A 21,625-nucleotide genomic window follows, 5' to 3' on the forward strand; every position below is an offset into this window, starting at 1 on the left:
TGCGGCAGTAACTTTCTAATACTTTCCATTCCTTCGGTACAAGGTCAGTAAACCTGGTATTAAAACTTACATTGTGGCGGCACAAGGCTTAAAGACCTTGTAATATTTAAGATATATTAATTTTATTTTTGGCTTCATATTAATAGATATTGTGTTTTTTNTCGTATAGATAACTAGCTGTGCCCGCCACTTTGTACGTGTGAAAATAGTTTGAATAATATTTCCCGATTATGCAAAATTTTTCTTTACTGCTTCGCTCCTATTGGTTGGAGAGTTATGTTTTATGTATAGCCTCCTTCCTCAATAAAAGTCCTGAGATTAGCGCGTTCAAGCAAACACACAAAAAACTCTTCAGCTTTATAATAAGTATAGAGTATAGATTTTATTGTACTTCTTTAGGATTTAAATATGATATACATAATATGCAACAAATAGATAATATAATTTAAGTAGGTATCTGTTTGATAAAAACAGACCTTGGGGGAATTAGTCATGTTTTTAAATCCTAGAGAAACAATCTAACTAATTGTGTACCTTGGCTACTATTAAGGCTGATGAAAAAATCCAAAATCAAATCCCTTTTCATCTTAAGGTTAGTTCCTCTATTTATTATTTTTAAACTAGGTAGGTACAGTCGACAACACATAAAGCTATACATTTTCGTTGCAAAGTCGCCCCTATCGCAACTACGTAAGATAACAAAGTGTTTACGTTGACGTGCTGTTGACCGTACATACTTTTCTTGTTTTTTAAACTTGAAAAAAATGAATTGCCGAAAGTGGGAATCGAACCCACGATAATTCAAGTTATTCGTACCCTACCCTAATATTATTATCAATCTATGCGTTCCTTTTGTCTTAAAACAAAATCCGTGAAAATCTCCCATCTTCTTCATGTGGTGTCGACTACAAACCTACTATCAGCCCAAAACCAAAACTCTGCTACAAGAGTGGCGTTGTCAGTAGCATTCATAAAATCATCCTGCGTGCAGTTGTTTGGGCACGCAGGGCACGATATCAGGTGTCGACTGGGTCGACTTCCAATTTGAATTTGAACCGAAGACATTTAGAAGATCAGAACCACCTCTATCGAAGGCTTTACTCATGTCGAGTAGGAGGCCTACTGCATATTTTTTGTTATTTATTTCATCCAAGACATTCCTAACGTATATACAGGATGATGTTGTAATCGGTATCCAATTTTTTTTAATAAGCTCTATGTATAGAACATTTTAACTATACATCTTTATCTTCATTATTCAAATGTAATTTACAATAATCATAATATATAATTATGTCGCGTACCATTATGTCTATTAAGCTCTTTAGTTAACTGTGTGTACGTATTTTTCTGTGAACGAAGCAAATCATCCACGTGAGCCAATTTTGAAACCGCGCGCAGCGGATAAAAAGAATTAAATAAGAATAAAACATTATCGTTTTCTTTACGTTAATCGATTAAGATACTGATTCTGAATCACTCCTAAAAATTTTGATACTGATAACAAAATCATTCTGTATAATGCTAAAGTCGTAGAGCGGTTTTTCCATGTACCTAATCAATATCATTTCCATTGTTATCCAAGATTCAGTAAGCTTAGTAATACCAGTAGGCCTAGAATCAGCGCCGTAATAAGCGTTTATCGTCTCATTCAGATGAATGTAATTGTTAAACGCAAAGGTGTACTTAAATGATTTTTTTTACCAGTTTCTGGTGAAGAATTAAGCTGTTTGTTGCCCAAATGTTTTTTTTTTTTTTCAGATTTTTGTAATGGCTAGAAATATCCCATTCTCATTACTTTTTGAACAACCCTAGTAGAGATAGTTTGAATCCCGGGTAAGGACATAGGATAGTTTTTATCCCGGTTTTTGAAACAGGGACACACGCTACAAAGTCTACTGTGACATACAAATTTTAGTCGGGCTAGTAGTAGTAGTTGTTGTTTTAAAACGATGAACATGATTGGTTTGCAAAGCAAATTGAATTAAAAAAAAACAATGCAGTTCCTTTATTTACACAACCGATTAACTAGTCAGTCAAACATGCCACAAATGCTTTTAATCATTTATTTGGTTTTTATTCACAACAAATGATATGAAAAATATGTGCTTAGATTGTGATTCAAATTTACAGAAGACTGGAGCTTGAAGCAGAATCCAAGAAGTCTGTAGGTCTGTTTAAATAAGTAACTGGTGAAGGATTTCCTTAAACAGCAACAGAAACGATCCATGAAGTGTAGGGCGCGACCGCAGTGCTGACTCCAGGGAAAGTGGCGTTCGCGCAGCCTTCGCCCCAAGAGACGACACCGACGAGGGTGGAGCCATGGTACAGAGGTCCACCAGAGTCTCCCTGGCAGGCATCTCGGCCTCCGACGTCAAGAAGACCAGCACAGATCATGTTCTCGGTGACGGGCCAGCCAAGAGTTGCGTAGCGCTCGCGGCAGATGGCGTGGTTGATGGTGAAGATTGTCACGTGCCTCAGAACGTCGGATGGGTGTCCTCCGAACTGAAAATTAGAAATGATACAGTTTTTGCTTATTTTTGATATTGGAGCTTTATTATTAAATCCTTAGCTTTATTATACTCGGCTATAAAATACGTGATTAGATAAGCCACAAATGTATGGGCCTCATTTAGAGGTACTTAAAGTAGTGGAAAGAACAACGGGGAATCCTGCTGTAGCAACATGCCTAGCTACCCTACGCCCTGAATACAGCCTATTGGCAAAGTCTTTGCCGCAAAGAATCGGCTTTCTTCCAAAGTTTTAATCGGTTTGACTGGGTGCCGTTGCGTTAATACCTTTTTTTTTTCAGATTAAGTTTGGTCATTTAATGTATCGTAAAAAAACAATTTCTCACCTGCGTGTGTCCCCACCCAGCGTGGATCACAGGCTGGTTATCAGGGATCACTGTGTTCGGGTTGGCGATGTATCCTGCCTGGACGACTGGGTTGTATTCCAAAGGTTCCGCCAGCCTCACAACGGTGATGTCTCCGTCGGCCCCCAACAGTCCATAGGTGGGGTGGTTGTATTCATTGGCCACGTTTCTGGTGAACCCACCGGAGTTGCGGAAGGTGGTGCCAGCTCGGATGCGGCGTAAGGAGGGCGAGTAGAAACTGGAATCAAAAATGATCGATTTAGTACCTTAAAAATATTATATTATAGACGTTGCTGGAGTCATTTCGGCTACTGCACCCTTCAAACATAGGCCTTTCCCAATGGCAGTGAGTGTAGGTACCAGGTAGGTCCCTATTGAAGAAAATCCAACAAGTTTAACAGAGGATCACTTGAGAACGGCTTGTTGGTCCATTATTATTTAACTTTCAGCTCAACATTATGTATCATATTATCAAGTGTAGACCAAGCACATCAGACTATACGTATATTTGTTGCAAAGCCACCCGTACTACGCTGAAACAAGGTTGATCCTGATGTAGCGTCGTCCGTACAAATTAGTATTGTATGCTCATACATGCTATAACGCCTGCAAACTGTACACAGAAAAAGCATTAAATAAAATTTTAGTCTATTCCAAACCCCAGCGACCTGAAATTTTGTAGGCATTGCGTCATGCATGCACGCAATGCACGTAATTTTTCAGGTAAACCGGTGGACATTTCACCACTTAGATAAGCCATTGGTGGCCTTAAACTTGTACTTATCGGATCATTATGTTGTTAAGATATGCGATTGTATCATCTTTATATTTATAGGTGCACTGCTACTCTATGTAGGTACACGAGGTTTTCGGGAAAAGTCGTTAAATAGCATTACTCGTAAGTAGTACCTATAGCATATCATTGAGTTTGTCACCCGTCATTACGTCATAAAATAATAACCAGTTGAACTTCTCATACAGGTAGGCACTTTTACACATCCCAGTATTAACCCTACCGCTGCTTCAGGACAATAAATGGGCCAGTGCTGAGAAGAAGCAGCACAAGATTAAATTATTAACTTACATGCCAGCAAAGCAATGGGCAGCAGACAGCACGTATCTGGAGCTGAGGATGTTAGCAGCACACGACTGCGACCAGGCCTGTGAGAAGATGCCCAAGAACTCCACCTGGACGATGGATGGATACTCGTTGATGGTGGTCTCCTGCCCCCCAACGATCCTAGGCGCTGCGTAGCAGCATCCTGAAAATGGGAACAATTTTCTCTATAGAAATAGGTTATGGCTAACCTTTGTTTGTCACCTGTCATGCTTTGCAATGGAGGGAGGTCGAACCTTAACTTCAAACTCCTCCTATGTTCTTCTGATTAATTTCGTTACGGGTCCAATGACAGTTTAATTTTGATGATGAAATGACCTTCACTGGTTGGGTTTTTATTGGCGGTCAAGCTGTAGATCCTGGCTACACAGGAGTTGCAGCGGTGGGAACGAAAGGTGGGAATAATCCCGTTTTATAAAATAGGTTTTCTTAAACTTAAAATTCGAGTAAACCATTGAATTTAGTATTTCGTTGAGTGTAATGACAACGGTGCTGATAGAGACCATAGTTTTCTACTATCGAATTCTTTTAATATAGCTAATTTGTGAAAATTCGGGAATAAGTCTTAGGCCTACTACGGCGCTCGAAACTTTAAAGAAATCACTGAAGCATCTGTGGGTATTTTGAGTATTTTGGAACTCTCTGACGCTTTCAACCATAGTCACACGAACTCCTTTTCCATTTGCAGTTTCTTGGGCCTTAGCATTGGAAACAATTCTGCAGGAATTTTTAAATACAATAAAATTTTACCTGCGAATAATGCCAAAGTCAGCAGCACGAGACGCACCATATTTGACAGCCTTGTCTTTACTCTAATTGATTACCAGTTTAACTCTTTTATACTGCAATAATTCACCACTGTTATCGTTTATTGTTTTATTTGCCTATTTACCACCGAATTTTTTATCGTTGATTAGACTTCCGGCAAGAATTCAGCTAAGTACTTATTCAAAAACTTTATTACGATTATTATTTTAGTAAAAAGTACCAAAAAACAAACATTAACTATCGCTTAATACAAAGGGCAGTTTACTTTATCTCTCGATCTAACTGTAGCAAGGCTTGAGTTGTTTTTTGAGTAAAAAAATAATAATAGGTACCTAATCGAAATTTATACTTTTAGTAAAATTTTATAGCGCTCTTTTTAGAGTGGTAATTAGGTAAAGTCAAACTTGAGATAAAATTGTCAGGCCCTTTTAAAAGTACCTACAGTACCTACCTACTGGTTTATAAATATGTAGTAGAAAAGAAAAGCAATTATTCAGAACTTTAACATTCATCAGATGTTTCTTTTCGCTTCTGTTTAAATTTAAATCCATAGGCCGATATTTTAATCATAGACAACGACCATATAACAATAGTCAAGGCTCTTGTAGTGAACGAAAAATATGGAATCCACAAAAAGCTTCAAAATAATTAAAACTTGTTGTGGTTCACTGTGATAAAATACTCGAATATTGGCAGAAATAAAACACCAAGACAATTTCATTTACATTATTTTATATTACTACATTTATATTACTTTTGACTTTGCTTAGGTTGGGTAGTATTAAAAAATCTGAATGAGTATTAACAATTTTGACTAACTCCTTTTCAAATTACTATGGCAACATTTTCTAAATGAGCAACATTGCTATGAACTTTGCTTTCGAATGTTTTTGATGCGTATAGTACCTAAGTAGTTAGGTGTTTGGCTTAGACAAGGTTCACAAATTAAATTATACTTAATTAGGTATTATTTCAGCCTCAATGGGACTAAAAAGATCTACCTAGTCTAGTTGTTCTAACTATGCGTCTGAAAAATTCTCCAGTCATACAAAGTAGTAAGTACCTATGGAAGAAATCGCGTCTTAGAAAAAAGACCTCTTAAATTTTGCCTTTTTATCCTTTGGATATCTTGTCTTTGTATTTTTTTTGTGGAGTGCAATAACGACAATAGATCTAGTTTCCAAAAAACTTTATGTGCATTTTATAGGTAGGTAGGTTATTAACACACAACTTAGATCAGATAATTTATTAACTTAAGAAGTTTACAAAACGGCAGTCTCCACGATCCAGTCTACGTATGACGCTACAGAAGTGCTGACTCCAGGGAAGGTCTCGTTAGCACAGCCATGTCCCCAGGATACTATTCCGATGAGAATGTTTTGGAAGTAGAGAGGGCCACCAGAGTCACCCTGGCAGGCGTCGCGGCCTCCCACGTCCAAGACACCAGCGCAAATCATGTTCTCGGTCACAACGTACCAAGGCTCGTCGAGCATCTCGTAACGTTCACGGCATAGGTCATTGTTGATTGTGTAGATTTGGACGTCCAAGAGAACTTCGGAATCTATCCAATTGTGCTGCAAATTGAAAAAGCAAGATTGATTAGTACTTTAATTCTCAATGGCCTAAATAGCACAATCGTCATCAGGTCATTTCTTGTCTCCACCGCAGAAACACGGCCCTCTCTAATTTGCCAGAGGCAAATGGAAGATTGGGTCTACAGTAATCCCAAATACTTAGTTATCAATGATAGTTATTGATACCCGTTTCTAGAAAAAGATGACCAAGAATCAAGAGTTTTCGAAAACTATAGTATCCAACCTAGGTACATTCTTACCGCAATCGCTCCCCATCCTGCGTGAACAACTGGAACATTGTCGGGGATGACAGCTCCTTGGTAGATGAGAGTGGCTTGCTGGATGACCGGGGTCAGAGGGAGGAAGTTCGACAGCCTGACGACTGTGATGTCACCGTCGTAACCAATCAAGCCGTAGCTTGGGTGGTTAAATACTGTATCCACGTAGGCTAGGACTCCACCAGTTTCTTGATAAGTAGTGCCAGCCCTCACACGACGGAGATGTGGTGCGTAGAGCCTGGAGTAGTAACAAAACAATACATAAATCTCAATATTTTCAGCTATTGTTCGTTTGTTTCAGCCAAATGACGTCCACTGCTGGACAAAGGCCTTCCCAAGGATTTCTATAACGACCGGTCCTGCGCTACCCGCATCCAGGCTCTTTCCGTGACCTTCATATCGTCGGTCCATCAGATTTTCAGCTATACCTAAATAAATTGGTTGAAAGTGTCCAACTGCGTTAAAACTTGAAAATTAAGAAGAATTTTGATCAAAGGAATTGCGGTAATTTTATAATTGATACTGCTAATAAATGCCTAAATCCAAACAGTCTTTTGGTTAGACATCTACTTATGAATAAACCGAAACTTACGGTCCATCAAAACAGTGAGCTGCAGACAGTACAAATGCTTGATTCAAGATGTTGCCAGCGCAGAACTGGACCCAAGCTCCGCTCCAGATCACCTGGCCTTCCACCTGCAGCATCCAAGGGTACTGCTCGATGGTAGTCGGGTTTCCACCAACAATTCTATTAGATGCATAGCAAGCACCTACCAGAAGAAGAAGAATAAAGTGAAATTTCAATATAAAAAAGCATTACGAGATTTGTTTGTAATTACAAAAACAAAAATGTATAAAATAAAAACGAAAATAATTATAAAATTAAAATAGTTACCTGCAAGAAACAGCAAAGATAGAGCTAAAAGACGTGCCATCGCGAACGTGCCAGTTACGATTATAATTTTAAATAATGACATCCAATATTTATATCACTGTTCGTTTGATTGTTTTATACTGATGAGCCTTATCCCGGAATAAATAAAACAAATATAATCTCACAAATCCGAGAAAATGATTAATGAAATCTTGAATTACCTACTACGAATTTCCAAGTTCCGCACCTACATAAGATAGGATTTCACGAAGTAGTAATCTGTGAATTGGGTATTTAAGAAGCAATAGATAAAAATTATGGCTCTATTCCTTTAACAACAAAAAATTATAGGTATTACACTTGCAGTACGCGTAAAAACCCTTATCACCTAGGGCAGTGTTTTTCAACCTTTTTCATGACACGACCCCCCTAGTATGAAAAAAATATTTTGCGACCCCCTGACCGCTCGTTTTTTTTCATTCATTTTATAATGGTACAAAGTAGGGACCGACCGAATATTTCAATCCATACAACATTTATGCATTTGGATATTAGATTTCGGATAATTCTATCATTATAACTTTACTGATTCTTTTACTGAGGTAGTTTTTACCACCTCTCACGACCCCCTACAGAGGCTTGGTGACCCCCCAGGGGGTCGCGACCCACAGGTTGAAAAACACTGACCTAGGGGAAAGTAAAATAGTAAGAAAAATTTAATAAGATGCGGTCAAGCCGGAGAGGAGGATTTTTGTTACAAACACTAGAATTTTCCCTTCGTGGTCGGATCAGAAATGAGGAAGATACGCAGGAAAACCAAAGTGACCGATATAGCCCGCAGAATTGCTAAAAATCAAATGGCAGTGGGTGGGGCACATAGTTCGTAGAGATGATGGCCGTTGAGGCCGAAAAGTTCTCGAGTGGCGACCACGGGCCGGAAGACGTAGAGTGGGCAGGCCCCCCACTAGGTGTACCAACGATTTGGTGAAGGTCGTGGGAATATCCTGGTTGCGGGCAGCATAGGTCCAATCGTTATGGAAATCATTGGGGTAGGCCTTTGTCCAGAAGAATTTCCTAACGTGTGTACCTGATAAAAAACTTAAACGGATATTTTTCCTCATCATAAATAAAGAAAAAATACCTTAATGGAAATTTCAACCTGTATTATCATGTTATCTTAATCCGTAATTCGGATCATAATCTATTGTTACAACAAAACCTACTTAAAATCCAATAAAGATAACATCTGATAATTCATTGATGATGGCCTGACCTGGTGGTTCACGTATCGGACTACAATGTAAACATGGCTCTTGATAGGATCACTTCTACCAAAATACATTTTAGCCATTTTTCGAAGGGTGTTTGTGATTAGGTTCAAATAGTTTTTTATAGTTCGTTCAACTATAGGTTGAACCAACCAAATTTTTCTTTCTCCAACTTTACCTTTTAAATTTCTCAATACCAGTTATGATATGAGTATCCCGTTAACTTTCAGGGAAAATTAAGACAAATCATTTTTAAACAGAAATCATTTATTATGAAATATTCTACAACACAGCAGTTTCTACGATCCAGTTCACGTATGAAGCGACATTGGCGTTGACTCCGGGGAAGCCTGCGCGAGCACAGCCATTTCCCCAGGATACCACTCCGATGAGAATGTTCTGGAAGTACAGAGGGCCACCGGAGTCTCCCTGGCAGGCGTCACGGCCTCCCAAGTCGAGGATACCAGCACAGATCATGTTCTTGGTGACGATGAAGTTAGGCTCATCTAAAGTCGCGTAGTTTTCTCGACACATATCATTGTTGACAGTGTAGACTTGGACGGCTTGAAGAACTTGAGAACTCGGCCCATTTTCCTGTACAGGCAATAAAGTTTCGTTAATTTTATGGAACTATTTCCATCTTATGCTTCCACCACTGTAACTCCTATAATATGTGAAGCTTGACCACCAATGAGAACCAGTTAAGAAAGAACTAGTTAAGGTTTAGTGCCAGGAGAATGAACTGTCATTGGACCCTTCACTAGTTTGGTTTCCTTGACAGCCAAACTGTCCTCCTGGCTATACAGGTTTCGCAGTAGTGGGGTGAGAGCTGGGACTAGAAGGATAAGTAAGAGGTAATCACATAACGTAAAGGTAAGAAATACATGGTTTTCGGACGTCAACCTATTAGGATTGTGAATTGTACAATAACAATAATTTATTTGAAAATTACAAAATAAGCGATTAGGTTATTCTTACCGCAATTGCTCCCCAGCCTGCGTAAACCACTGGAACATTGTCAGGAATGATGGCACCATGGTTGATGAGGGTGGCTTGCTGGATGACCGGAGTCAAAGGAATGAAGTCCAACAGCCTCACAACGGTGATATCCCCTTCAAAAGCAAATGTTAACCAGGTGGGATGGTTGTGTTCGCTCAAAACATTGGCCAGGACTCCGCTCGTATTTTGGTAGGTGGCGCCAGCTCTGATACGGCGAAACTCTGGGGCGTAGAAACTGAAATTTGTTTAATCTTATTAATAGGTAAATTGGGCAGTTTAACGCTTATTTCAAATTATTTTAAGGCCCTTTTTACTTGTCTATCTTTTCTTTTCTTGAGATAGAGAGGTGGATTTATACGTATTTGTCTGACGCGTTGTGTCGTTAGCTCGTGATACATCAGATCGGAATTGGTTTCATACATTTTAAAATGTGACACTTAGAAGCCATGACGAGAAGACACAACACTTAGATAAGTTTAAAAGTTTTCATACCAAATGTATGAAACCTATTCCGTTGTGATGCGTCACGAATTTCGAATACTTTGGAATGAATATTCGAATGATTCAAATTACGTCACATCAGCCAGGTGCGCAGTTAAGTTAAGGGTTGTAGGTATTCGTACTGTTTCATTACTAGACTTACGATCCGTAAAAGCAATGCGCCGCGGACAAGACAAACGCCTGGTTCAATACGCTGCCTGCGCAATACTTCACCCATTCCCCGATCCAGGGGAAGAAGGCTTCCACCTGCACTATCCAGGGGTACTCCTCGATGGTAGTCGGTTGGCCTCCGACAATTCTCTCAGAGGCCAAACCAGCTCCTGCAACTGAAGAATTATAATGATATGATGATCATAAGTAGCACCAGAAGATTTTAACATGCCAGAATAGAATTGGCTTTGGTAGGCTGCAGTAACTGGAATCGCTCCTTGAGATGTTGGGGAAAACGTGGATTTAATACGAGTAAAAGTGTGTTTAAAAACACCTAGACAGAATGATTCGTTTTGACATTTTGGTAAATAAGAATGTTAAGACTAGACTTAACATTTATTGTTGAAATCTGGTTGCGCACAAAGTCTAAAAGAAATTTAGGCGCTATGATTCAAATACTAAATTTTTCCTACCAACCAAAATTAGTTACATTTATTCTAAGGCCCGCGGACACACACGGACAGCTTGAAGCAGCTAGTATCCGACAGCTTCAAACTGCGACTGCATAGCAAACTACCTACAGTACCTACACTACGTACACACATAGGTACACGGAACCGCTACCACTAGCTGCTTCAAGCTGTCCGTGTATAGCAGGCCTAAGGGTGAATTAAAAACAGTAGATTTACCTGCAAATACCAGCAAAGACAAAGATAATAAACGTGCCATCGTAAATGTTGCGAGCCACCATGTAGAATAACCCATACGAAATAATCGAGTTCAATATTTATATCGTTGGTTAGTGTTATGTAATTCATCAACATTATCCCAGTATAAATTAATATAATTTATTTAATCCAACATAACGTCTACCGTCTACGAACATTATGAATAAAAACGGAATTTCCCACTTCCTGTCAATTTCAGCTCCGGATTTAAGTTCCGTACACTGAAAATTGTTTCTTAATAAGAATCTATGGGCATTGCTTATCTGTCGAAGCTTTAAAGCTGTAATAGGCGCTATTTTACAAACGAAATGAAATCTGAATGCTTTCAACGACAATGTCGTCGTTAACTGCCTTAGATTAATAAACTGCACATAACCACTGCACGTTTAGCTTTTGTAAACTATAACTAAAGGAAAAGTGCCTTTAAACTCTAAAAGAAAAGCTGTTGTGTGTGTGACTTAATAATGATAAGATGTAATGGGTATTTTTCCATACCATTACATACATTAAGGAATTCTAAAAACTAGACAGCTCATGTTTCATAATATTATCTAAATCCGATATTCGATCCGTATCTATTGTTCAATAACACCTACTTAAAAGTCAATATTGATAAATATTTCATCGTAAACATTATAAGTAATTATTATTTCATTTTGACATGAATGAGATAAAATTTAAGGAAACTTCGTGATTGTAATCGTTAGGACTTTGGACATATTTTATTTGTAAAACAAAACCTATATAATACACAGAGTTTAGTTGTCGTCGTGCTTATAACTGCAGGAGTCTGTATTTAAATTTTCATAGAATAAATAGCTACCTATTTCTTCGTTCGTTTCAGCCAAATGACGTCTTCTGCTGGACAAAGGCCTTCCCCAATAATTTCCATAACGAACGGTTCTGCGCTGCCCGCACCCAGGTTCTTATTACACTACTTCTTCTTATTCATTTCGCTCTTGGCAGAGCGGTCGTGGTCACGTTGAGGCGTAGTTCACATCGGTTGTAGAGGCGGATACAACTCTTCGCACGATCTCCCGCCATCTCTCTCTATTGGCAGACTGTCTGGTGCAGTCACATACGCCGTCTCCCACTGCCGATTTCACTTGGTCAGTCCAGCGCATAGGTGACCTGCCACGCGATCGGGTTCCTTCGACTTTTCCTTGGACGATCAGTCGCTCTATGGAATTATCATCCTGCTTTGAGACATGTCCGAAGTATTGCAGTATGCTCGACTGTACTACGGCTGACAAACGCTGAGTGATACCAAGCTCCTGGAGTATGGTCACATCACATTGGTACAGGACTCTGTCCATGGTATCCCGAGCATCTTCCTCCAGCACCACATCTCTAGAGCATCTATCTTCCTCTTTTCCAAGTCGCGTACTGTCCACGTCTCTGCTGCGTAAAGAAAAATGGGGAATTCAAGCGCTCGCACCAGTCTAACTTTGGTGGCTTTGGTAATGTTGCGATTCCTCCATAACTTCCTTAACTTCTCCATCGCAGTTCTGGTTAAGGTCGTTTTACTTCATCTACGCAGCCGCCATTATTTGAGATGAGAGCTCCAAGATATAACTTAGGGGGCGTCCATAAATTACGTGAGGCTTTTAGGGGGGGGAAGGGGTCAACAAAAACCTCACCAAATCTCACATGGGGGAGAGGGGGGGTCTCGGGAAATATCACGTATTTTTTTCCATAAGAAATAGAGAAATAGAGTTTGCCAGTGGGTTAAATCTTAAGTAAAAAAATTGGCCAAGTGCGTGTCGTGGCACGCGCAGTGTAGGGTTCCGTAGTTGTCCGTCGTTATCACAATATATTTCAGAAGTAAGCAATTACTTCATCTAAAGTCACTTTTAATATTTTCTTCTAAGGATTTTTTATTTGGTATGAATTTTTTTTATTAATACATGAGTAAAATGACTATTAGATACTCATGAACTACCTGATCTATCTTAACCGCTATAGTTTTCCTTGAAAGTTCATAAAAAGCACTATAATCTTGAATTTTTCCAGATTTATCAAGCCAACAGTTTAGTTTTTAGCGGGGGGGACGCCCTACTCGGACAAAAATTTGCACTTTAAACTTAAATATTTTGCAAACGGATCCCTAAATCGAAAAATGGTCTTAAAAACCCATATCGTTGGATAGGTCAAAAAAGACCTATCCAACGATACCCCACACGATGGGGTAGAAGACGAAAAAAAATCATCCCCACTTTACATGTAGGGGAGCTACCCTAAACAATTTTTTTTTTTCAAAATTTTATTCTACCGTTTTGTCGGCGTGATTAATATACATACCTCTACAAAATTACAGCTCCCTAGTGCCAATAGTTTCCAAGCAAAACCTCGGACAGACAGACAGCCAGACATATCGAAACTACAATTATTAAGGGTTCCTTGTCAGGACTAAAAAATGATATTTGTATGATGATAATGTCATTTTATTCTATACAGTCTAAACAAATAAAACTAAAAATGCTTCCGTCTGCATGTGTGAATACTAAAATGCAGAGTAAATGACGAAATTAAGAAAATTATAAAACAAGTTCTATTTTTATCAAAATCGATTTTGCTAGATTATTAGTGATTTTGTAGAAAGGAACAATTAGACTAGGTACTTCTGTAAAAAAACAATGTGACCCTAGTACTAACACTACACGTGTTTTTCTGGATCTATTCGTAATCAGTGGGCTTAGTGCGACTTTACACAATCGTCATCCGCTAGCGACTGCGTTATGATTGTACCAACAGCGTCCCTAGCAGATACTTTCAAGAACTAAAATCTTTAACTTTATAGATCTTTTTGATGCACTCGTTAGCGACAACGTTAAAGCACACAAAAAAAATGTTTCTCAGTTATATTACTCCAAAACTATTAAATTTCGGTTTTTTTTTAATATCACGTGAGATTTGGGGGTGGGGGAGGGGGTCAGGCAAAATCTCACCAAATCTCACCAAGGGGGGCGGGGGGGTTGAAAAATAGCCAAAATTGTCTCACGTAATTTATGGACGCCCCCTTAGGTCTAAACTACGTGCCTACGTACGTACCTACCTACTAGGTACTTAATATCCGTCAATTTTGAGGAAATACATAAGTAGTTCGTTAAAATAAATAGATATAATGTGTAAGTTATACATTTTTGGCAAAGAAAGTACAGTCTACGATGTTAGATAGAAAAATAAAACAACGACAATCTAATACAACAAAGTATTACAAACTTCGTGGCACTTTATTTAAATTCTTAGCTATATTGAATATTAAGAAATGGTTGCCTGAGTTATTATGAAAGGATTAGAAACTGACTATTTATTGTTTATTTACGTGATTTGGAGTTATTATAAATGACCGGAGATTGAGACACAAATATTCCAAACAAGTGTTAAGATAGACGCACTTACAGTAATTGTGGGACAATTATGGCGAATTAAAGAAAATTGAAAGGATCAAACACAAAAAAAATCGGAATCTATTTTTATTTTATTCACCAAAGAATTATCAGTTTACAAAACTGCGGTTTCTACGATCCAGTTTATGTATGATGATACAGCAACGCTGACTCCAGGGAAGGTCTTGTTAGCGCAGAGATGTCCCCAGGATATTACTCCGATGAGAATGTTCTGGAAGTAGAGAGGGCCACCGGAGTCTCCCTGGCAGGCGTCGCGGCCTCCCACATCCAGGATTCCAACACAGATCATGTTCTCGGTCACGACGTACCAAGGGTCGTCGAGCATCTCGTAGCGTTCACGGCAAAGGTCATTGTTGATTGTGAAGACTTGCACGTCCTAGAGCACTTCAGAGCCCGGCCGATAATACTGTTAATGAACAAAGATTTTGTTATTTTTCATTATCCTTAATAAACAATCCATTTTCTAAATAAATAGGACAGTTGCACTAAGAACCCCACCTCCCCCCCTCCCGGATAAACCCCCTTAGTCTTAGTGCACGACAGGTTTCATCAACTCGTCGGGCAATTCGTACGTAACCCACAATTGAATGGGCAGGGGGCTGTCGGGATAATTTTCTGGGCCGGCGCAGGGGACATCTTTAAAAACCCCCACAGGCGGAAGCTGGCGGTGTTTGCCCAGGCCCATTCATTGGAGGGCCGCTCTCGGTACTCCTCAGATCAGCAGAGCTTGAATAATATTGAGTCAGACAAATAAGACTGCATTGACATTTAACTTTCCTCCGGACAAACTTGACCTTCACTGGTTGGGTTTTTATTGGAGGTCAAGCTGTAGATCCTGGCTACACAGGAGTTGCAGCAGTGGAATGATAGGTGGGTAAGACTCCTTCAAGATTTAGATCCGAACCCACATCAAGTCCAATAGTCCAAACAGCTTGATCAGCGCAGTGTTGAAACTGATCCCACTGATTAATGTTCGGCCGAAATAGACGTCATCGCTAGTCCCGCATACCTGCGCTAGCGCAGCGATATGCCAGCGATTAATACAACTAGATCATATTTGATGTTTGTGCGCACCTCACGCCAGTTACACTTTCGTGCGGGGAATTCAGGTTATTTGTATTTTGGTGGGCGATCCAATTTAACTGGTGGAACGACCCACCTGGAATTTAATGTTCAGGCAGAGGGTGCATTTCATCATTTTTGAAGCATACGAATTAAGTTAACTCTTTACTTGATCTTGCCTGAGGGGAGGCCTTTGTCCAGCAGTGGACGTGATTTGACTAAATCGTCATTTGAAAAAATCTTAATCAATACCACCAAGAAATAACTTCTGTAAAAGCAAAAGACAACACGGTCAATCATACTTTACTCTAGTTTTATTTGTAAAACAAGTTCTTAGCTAGCTTGGCAGGTACTATCGGCAACATGTTAACTACCCATTGCCGGTCATGTTGTCTCGTTTTATCGCAAAGAATCACCATTTGATGACAGCGAGAGCAAAAACGGAAATGGATAGTTAACACTATGGCCGTGTGTATATTGAAATCCATCATAGTTTTTCAATAAAGCACAAGTAACGTCTAGTTTCTTATTATAATTCAAGATCCATAAAGATAAAGCTTCGCCCTTATCACGAAACTTGGGTTGACAGTGCCTACTACATACACTGCCTGTTGTACCTCAATCTCATACATCACGAAGTATGATTAGCACGGTGTATTTGCATCAAAAACATACCTGGACGCTATATCTAAACCTAATGAGACTTTCGCTGCTACATGACTTATTAGCCACTACATAAATAAACAGACTTTGGTAGAATTTAGGGTTGCCCTATACTTGATCATCTACCCTGATGACATAACAAACAGATTAGCATGCTGAAATGGGAATGGGCAGGGTTCTTAGCGCCAGGACCGGACCATCAATGAGGTAGATTTCTTGAGCTTCACTTATTGAAAGTGCAGCATTATTATTTACTAACTGTTTGGTAGACAGATATTGTAATTGTACCTTAAGACGAGCTGGGTGTTCATTTTGGAGTAAAAGGCTGTTTTTTCGAAAACATTGTCTGCTGAGTGGTGCTGTCTTTCCCAAACACTATAATCCGGACCTCTTCAAGCGAGAGTGAATATGCACTTACAGGGCAGGTATGTTCCATCCTAGACTGCATCCCGGTGTGATTACAGTCAAATACCTGCTTTGTTCTGCTTAAAAAACGATAAAATAATTACAAACTATATTCAGTATTATTAGTTTTATCTTTTACCATGAATGGATTATTCCGTACTCATCCTACTCATTATTTTTTCCTTACTCAACCTAATTTTATTCCTTACTCAAGAGGATTCATTACCAAGCTAATGGTATAGGTGTCAACTATAGTCACCAGCATTTTACATGGTACCTTTCAAAGAATGTGCCCTAAAATTTATAATGGCATTCAACATTACAGGTACGACCAGAATCATGGAGCCGGCAGCCCTGGCCTGCAGACGTGCCGCATAACTGGTGAGCAATTACTCGTTATTCTCAAAATGGCTGCGCAGGCGCTATCCGGAATGCCTCAGGTATGTTTGAAACGTCTCTGGACTGGGACAAGTTCAGATTTTTTGAGTTTACCACGCCATTCATGGGAATTATGAATGATGGTCAAGATGATCACTAGATTAGCTATTATTTTGCCTTCAGCATAGTTCACAGTCTATAAATGCCCACTTCTTGAAATATATTATCGTCCCAACTGAAGGATTAAGTGTGTCAAGCTCCCAGGCTCCCATAGCCCTCAGGAACTGGTTACCATCATCCGATTTATCGATGGTCCGTTCTTAGTTGCTTAGAAACTATCTTAGGCTGAGTTGCACCACCTAACTTTGACCGTAACTTTGACGATAACCGGTGTTTTTTGTATGAAGTTTGACAGATTTTTGACGTTTGTCAAAGTTAAAGTAGGATGGTGCAATCCAGCCTTAGTCTTTGACTCCTTTTTGGAATTACTCAGTTGTTGATTTCGTACTTCGATAAATAATAACATTTGATAAAAAGACACAATGCTCAGAAAAGGCTACAAATATTTTGCTTTACTTTTCTGCGTAAACCATTTCCCGTAATATTTTAGAAACAAGCGAACTAAACAAAGTTTCAAAATAACTACATAGTACGTACACAGATTCAGTTGTAAAATACCTAGTTGTGTGTCCACTCGTAAAGAGCCAGCTATTAATACCGGTACTGAATCGGTACCACAAATAACGTAGAGTTAACAGCACATCAACCTAAACATTTTTGTTGCAAAATAGCCTGTATTACAACGAGATAAGACGCCATTGTGTTTAGGTTGATGTGCTGTAGTCCGTACAACGTCAGACGCCGGTTTTAGTTCTTGCACTCTCGGCCTAATATGTTGTTGACTATCAATAGATCAATGCGCCTCGGGTAAAGTGTCGTTCACACAGTCAATTATCGCTGTTAGGGAGTTGATGATTTCTAAGTTAGGGCTTGTTTGTTCCCTGAGTTTTTTGCGCTGGTTCCTCTCAGCACTGGCCCATTTATTGTCTCGAAGCAGTGTTAGGGTTAACCCTAACACTAGTCTTAAGACTGGGAAAAATAAAATGAGTTTTTATGAGTTTTACTGGATCCCGCAAATCTGGATTACAGTGGGAACGAGCCCTTATGACGAGCCCTTGGGACGTGTATAAGAGCCCTAGAATAGGGCCTATGTACTGAATAAATAATTTGAATTTGAATTTATAACTCTGAATTAAATTCTTATTCTTGATTGCCTTATTTTTTACAGTGCTAACCTATTTTGTAGTGCGCTCAGGCACGAAATTTTTGAAGATTTTGATCAAGCGGTGCTGTAGGCACATTCTAAACTCTCTGACATTAAAAAATTGTAGTCCAATTGTACGTCAGCCAACATAGTCAGATCTAGGAATGTACCTGCCGCACTCCTACCGGCGCGCCGGCGCGTTTGATAAAAAGCGCGCTGCGCCCGCGCACGCTGCTCATAATTGCTGACAGAGTACAGGCGATGGCAGAATGAGGGTAGTATAAAATGTGAAATCACTTATTGTGTACTTCTACATCATACAGATGGAGATTAGCCACAAACTGTGCCTTCTCTAGACAAAGTTTTAGATTCTGATTCAAGAAATTTGCATGTTATGCCACTAAGAGCTGATTTTTCAATCGTCAGTATCTTTTACCTGAAGAATAAATTTGTCATTTTGACATATTTTCCATAGTGAAACTGTCAATGTGCCAAATTTATTTTTCAGTTAAAAGATATCCGACGATTGAAAAATCAGCGCTACATGTATGTAGTAACCAAACTGCCAACTGTGAAACGGCCTAGCCACATATTTTGACTCAGATGTAGGTAGACTCACTCACTTTAACGAAGTTCATGAAGTTTGGCTCTTCATGAACTTCGCCAAGTTTCTTCCGAAAAACCCATGCATCGTCCAGTTCATGGTCGAGCTGTTATGATGCTTTAAAGGGCTGTCCGGCTGTCTTCTTCTTCCTCGGCCCCTCACTGATGAGGATCGCGACCACATAATAGTGTTCCTCCACAGACCGCGGTCATGAGCTGTGTGGACCGCACGATGCAGACTTCCGCCCACCGTCTTCCTCACCGCGTCTGACCATCTCGTCGGCTAAAGGGCTGACAACGTAGAAAAAGAAAATATTCCTGTAATTTTTCTCGTCAAGAGTACCCTGCACAGCAAGGTCACTGCAATGCGGGATCGCGGCGTAATCGCTGCGCTCGTGCCGCTTTACTTCGCCGGTTCCGGAACGCCAATCGCCTCTAATCATTGTTTAACTCATTCCTCGAATTTTAAACGAAAAAACGGTTAAACAAGTCATTGGATGGCAATCAAAATAGATGGCCAGTTGAACTATTTGATAGTTTTTGTACCCTATAGTTAGAGCAGCTAATGTTCGCCGCGGAAATGAAAAGGACAGTGGCTTTGAATTCCCGTGCCTCATAAAATATGTAGTTACCTAGATTGAAATCTTCTAATATACGGGGTGTTAGGCAAATGGGTATATGAGCCAACACTAGCCCATGTTAACATGGTCATATAAATGGTATGGTGAAGTCAGAAAATTGATATCATCATTTTTTTTTTTAATTTTCATACAAAATAAATTCCGATTTGTATGAAAATTTCAATAATTAAAATGAAGATATCAATTTTCTGACTTCACCATACCATTTATATGACAATGTTAACATGGGCTAGTGTCGGCTCATATACCCATTTACCTAACACCCTGTATAATCTTTAAATTTCAAAAAAAGGTGATCTTAGACCTGCAGTACATTCAAAACTAAGTTAAAAAGTAAAGATTTAGAACTTGTGTTACACCAGTTTATTACTTAAGGAACTCCAAAGTAAGCGAAGCTTTTACTATGCAGCTAAATAACGAATACGTACCTCCTTAATATACATTTTAAAATACCTAATAAGGGGGCGTCCATTAATTACGTGAGACAATTTTGGCTAATTTTTAACCCCCCCGCCCCCCTTGGTGAGATTTCATGAGATTTTTCCTGACCCCCTCCCCCACCCCCTAATTTCACGTGAGATTTTCCAAAATGCCTATTTGCAATGTAAATGAGATAATACATGCTACGAAAATATTAGATTTTATATAAAAAACTCGACCTGCGTAAAAAAATAACTTTTAGTACAATTTTTAACTATTAGTTTACATTTTGTTAATATTTAAGCATTGGTAGCAAACTGCGAATCTAAAAACTGTGCCTGTGTTCACAAAGGCAGACGGAGGATTTACTCTGTTTGTTGTGGAAAAAAATTACGTGATATTTCTCGACATCCCCCCTCTCCCCCACGTGAGATTAAGTGAGGTTTTTCTGGACCCCCTCCCCCCCTAAAAGTCTCACGTAATTTATGGACGCCCCCTAATACCAATACCAATACAATACAGTACACATACCTACCAAGTAGAATGCCCTAGATTACTCGTGTTCATCGCAGCAACATCGCCCCCGGTAGCATTCGGCGTGGTACATGATCTTTCATCTCCGAAATGTTAATTGAACCTATTGCTAAACAGATCAATTAGCTACATTGTAGCCGATTGTGCGCGTGCGACGCGCGACGTGCGTCGGCGCAGATTGATGCGCGCTCTGTCATGGATCGTCTAATAAATACATCATTCAATACGTCTAGCTACACTCTTACTATATTTATAGGCTTTCTCCAAGTCTAAAGTATTCTGAGTAAAATTTTTCGTGATCTCAAGAAAAGGAGCTTGCATTCATGATATTCACAGCCTGACTTGACTTACTTAAGGTCCTATGTCCCCTAGATGGGGCAGAGGGCGTCCACAACAGTCCTCCATCGCGTTCGATCTTGAGCTTCGCGTTTGATCTCGCTCCAAGTCTTGCCGATTTTCTTCGCCTCGTCTGCCACAGTGCGCCGCCAAGTTTGCTTGGGGCGACCACGTTTGCGTTTTCCTTGGGGGTNCCAAGTCTTGCCGATTTTCTTCGCCTCGTCTGCCACAGTGCGCCGCCAAGTTTGCTTGGGGCGACCACGTTTGCGTTTTCCTTGGGGGTTCCTTGGTTGGGGGGGGGGGGGGGTGGGTTGGGTTGAATGAGCTGTTGAATTGCGACTATGATTGGCAATCTGTGGGGAATTCCCCAAACTGCGGGGAACACAAAGCTGATTGGGGAATGTGGAAAAGCTTCAATTTGGGGATAATGCAGGGATTGAAATGTGAAGACAAATACACGAAATTTGACATCATATTTCTGCTAGTCTTGATTGATTTCAAGTTACTGTCTGCAACCCTGATTGCGACTCTACCTTATATTTTGTTGGGTAAAAAGGACGTCATCAGTTGTGAAATCCATTGATTGACAATTTATTGGTTTAAAAGCGAATCTAACAGCCAAATACCATGTTTTATGCACATAAACAATCGAGTATTCTATTCTGTAAACTAACTTCATATTCAGGGCTAGGGGATTATTCCCACCTCTTGTTCCAACCACTACAACTCCTGTGTAGCCAGGATCTACAGCTTGACCGCTATAAAAACCCAACCAAT

General features: G+C 39.6%; 4 protein-coding genes across 4 annotated transcripts; all 4 read right to left on the reverse strand.

Moving 5' to 3' along the window:
• Positions 1-2,050: 2,050 nt before the first annotated feature.
• LOC114355419 (trypsin, alkaline C-like) lies at positions 2,051-4,849 on the reverse strand. The gene is made up of 4 exons (XM_028308252.1): positions 4,743-4,849; positions 3,960-4,137; positions 2,858-3,113; positions 2,051-2,505 (listed from the first exon to the last, which is right to left on the reverse strand). Exons 1-4 carry the CDS (start codon positions 4,780-4,782, stop codon positions 2,206-2,208), a joined length of 774 nt encoding a protein of 257 aa, XP_028164053.1. The 5' UTR covers positions 4,783-4,849; the 3' UTR covers positions 2,051-2,205.
• A 1,083-nt stretch (positions 4,850-5,932) lies between these two features.
• LOC114355467 (trypsin, alkaline C-like) lies at positions 5,933-7,600 on the reverse strand. The gene is made up of 4 exons (XM_028308315.1): positions 7,508-7,600; positions 7,205-7,382; positions 6,595-6,850; positions 5,933-6,334 (listed from the first exon to the last, which is right to left on the reverse strand). Exons 1-4 carry the CDS (start codon positions 7,587-7,589, stop codon positions 6,023-6,025), a joined length of 828 nt encoding a protein of 275 aa, XP_028164116.1. The 5' UTR covers positions 7,590-7,600; the 3' UTR covers positions 5,933-6,022.
• Positions 7,601-9,036: 1,436 nt separating this feature from the next.
• Positions 9,037-12,448, reverse strand: LOC114355441 (trypsin, alkaline C-like). The gene is made up of 4 exons (XM_028308281.1): positions 12,400-12,448; positions 10,397-10,574; positions 9,733-9,988; positions 9,037-9,348 (listed from the first exon to the last, which is right to left on the reverse strand). The coding sequence occupies exons 1-4, from the start codon at positions 12,446-12,448 to the stop codon at positions 9,037-9,039; spliced, it is 795 nt and encodes a 264-aa protein (XP_028164082.1).
• A 2,188-nt stretch (positions 12,449-14,636) lies between these two features.
• On the reverse strand, positions 14,637-19,360 carry LOC114355442 (trypsin, alkaline A-like). Its single transcript, XM_028308282.1, has 2 exons — positions 19,190-19,360; positions 14,637-14,918 (listed from the first exon to the last, which is right to left on the reverse strand). The coding sequence occupies exons 1-2, from the start codon at positions 19,358-19,360 to the stop codon at positions 14,637-14,639; spliced, it is 453 nt and encodes a 150-aa protein (XP_028164083.1).
• Positions 19,361-21,625: the final 2,265 nt, after the last annotated feature.

This window comes from Ostrinia furnacalis, unplaced genomic scaffold (genome assembly GCF_004193835.3).
Source record: "Ostrinia furnacalis isolate ACB-3 unplaced genomic scaffold, ASM419383v2 OfSCF2409, whole genome shotgun sequence".
NCBI classification, from domain to species: Eukaryota; Metazoa; Arthropoda; class Insecta; order Lepidoptera; family Crambidae; genus Ostrinia; species Ostrinia furnacalis.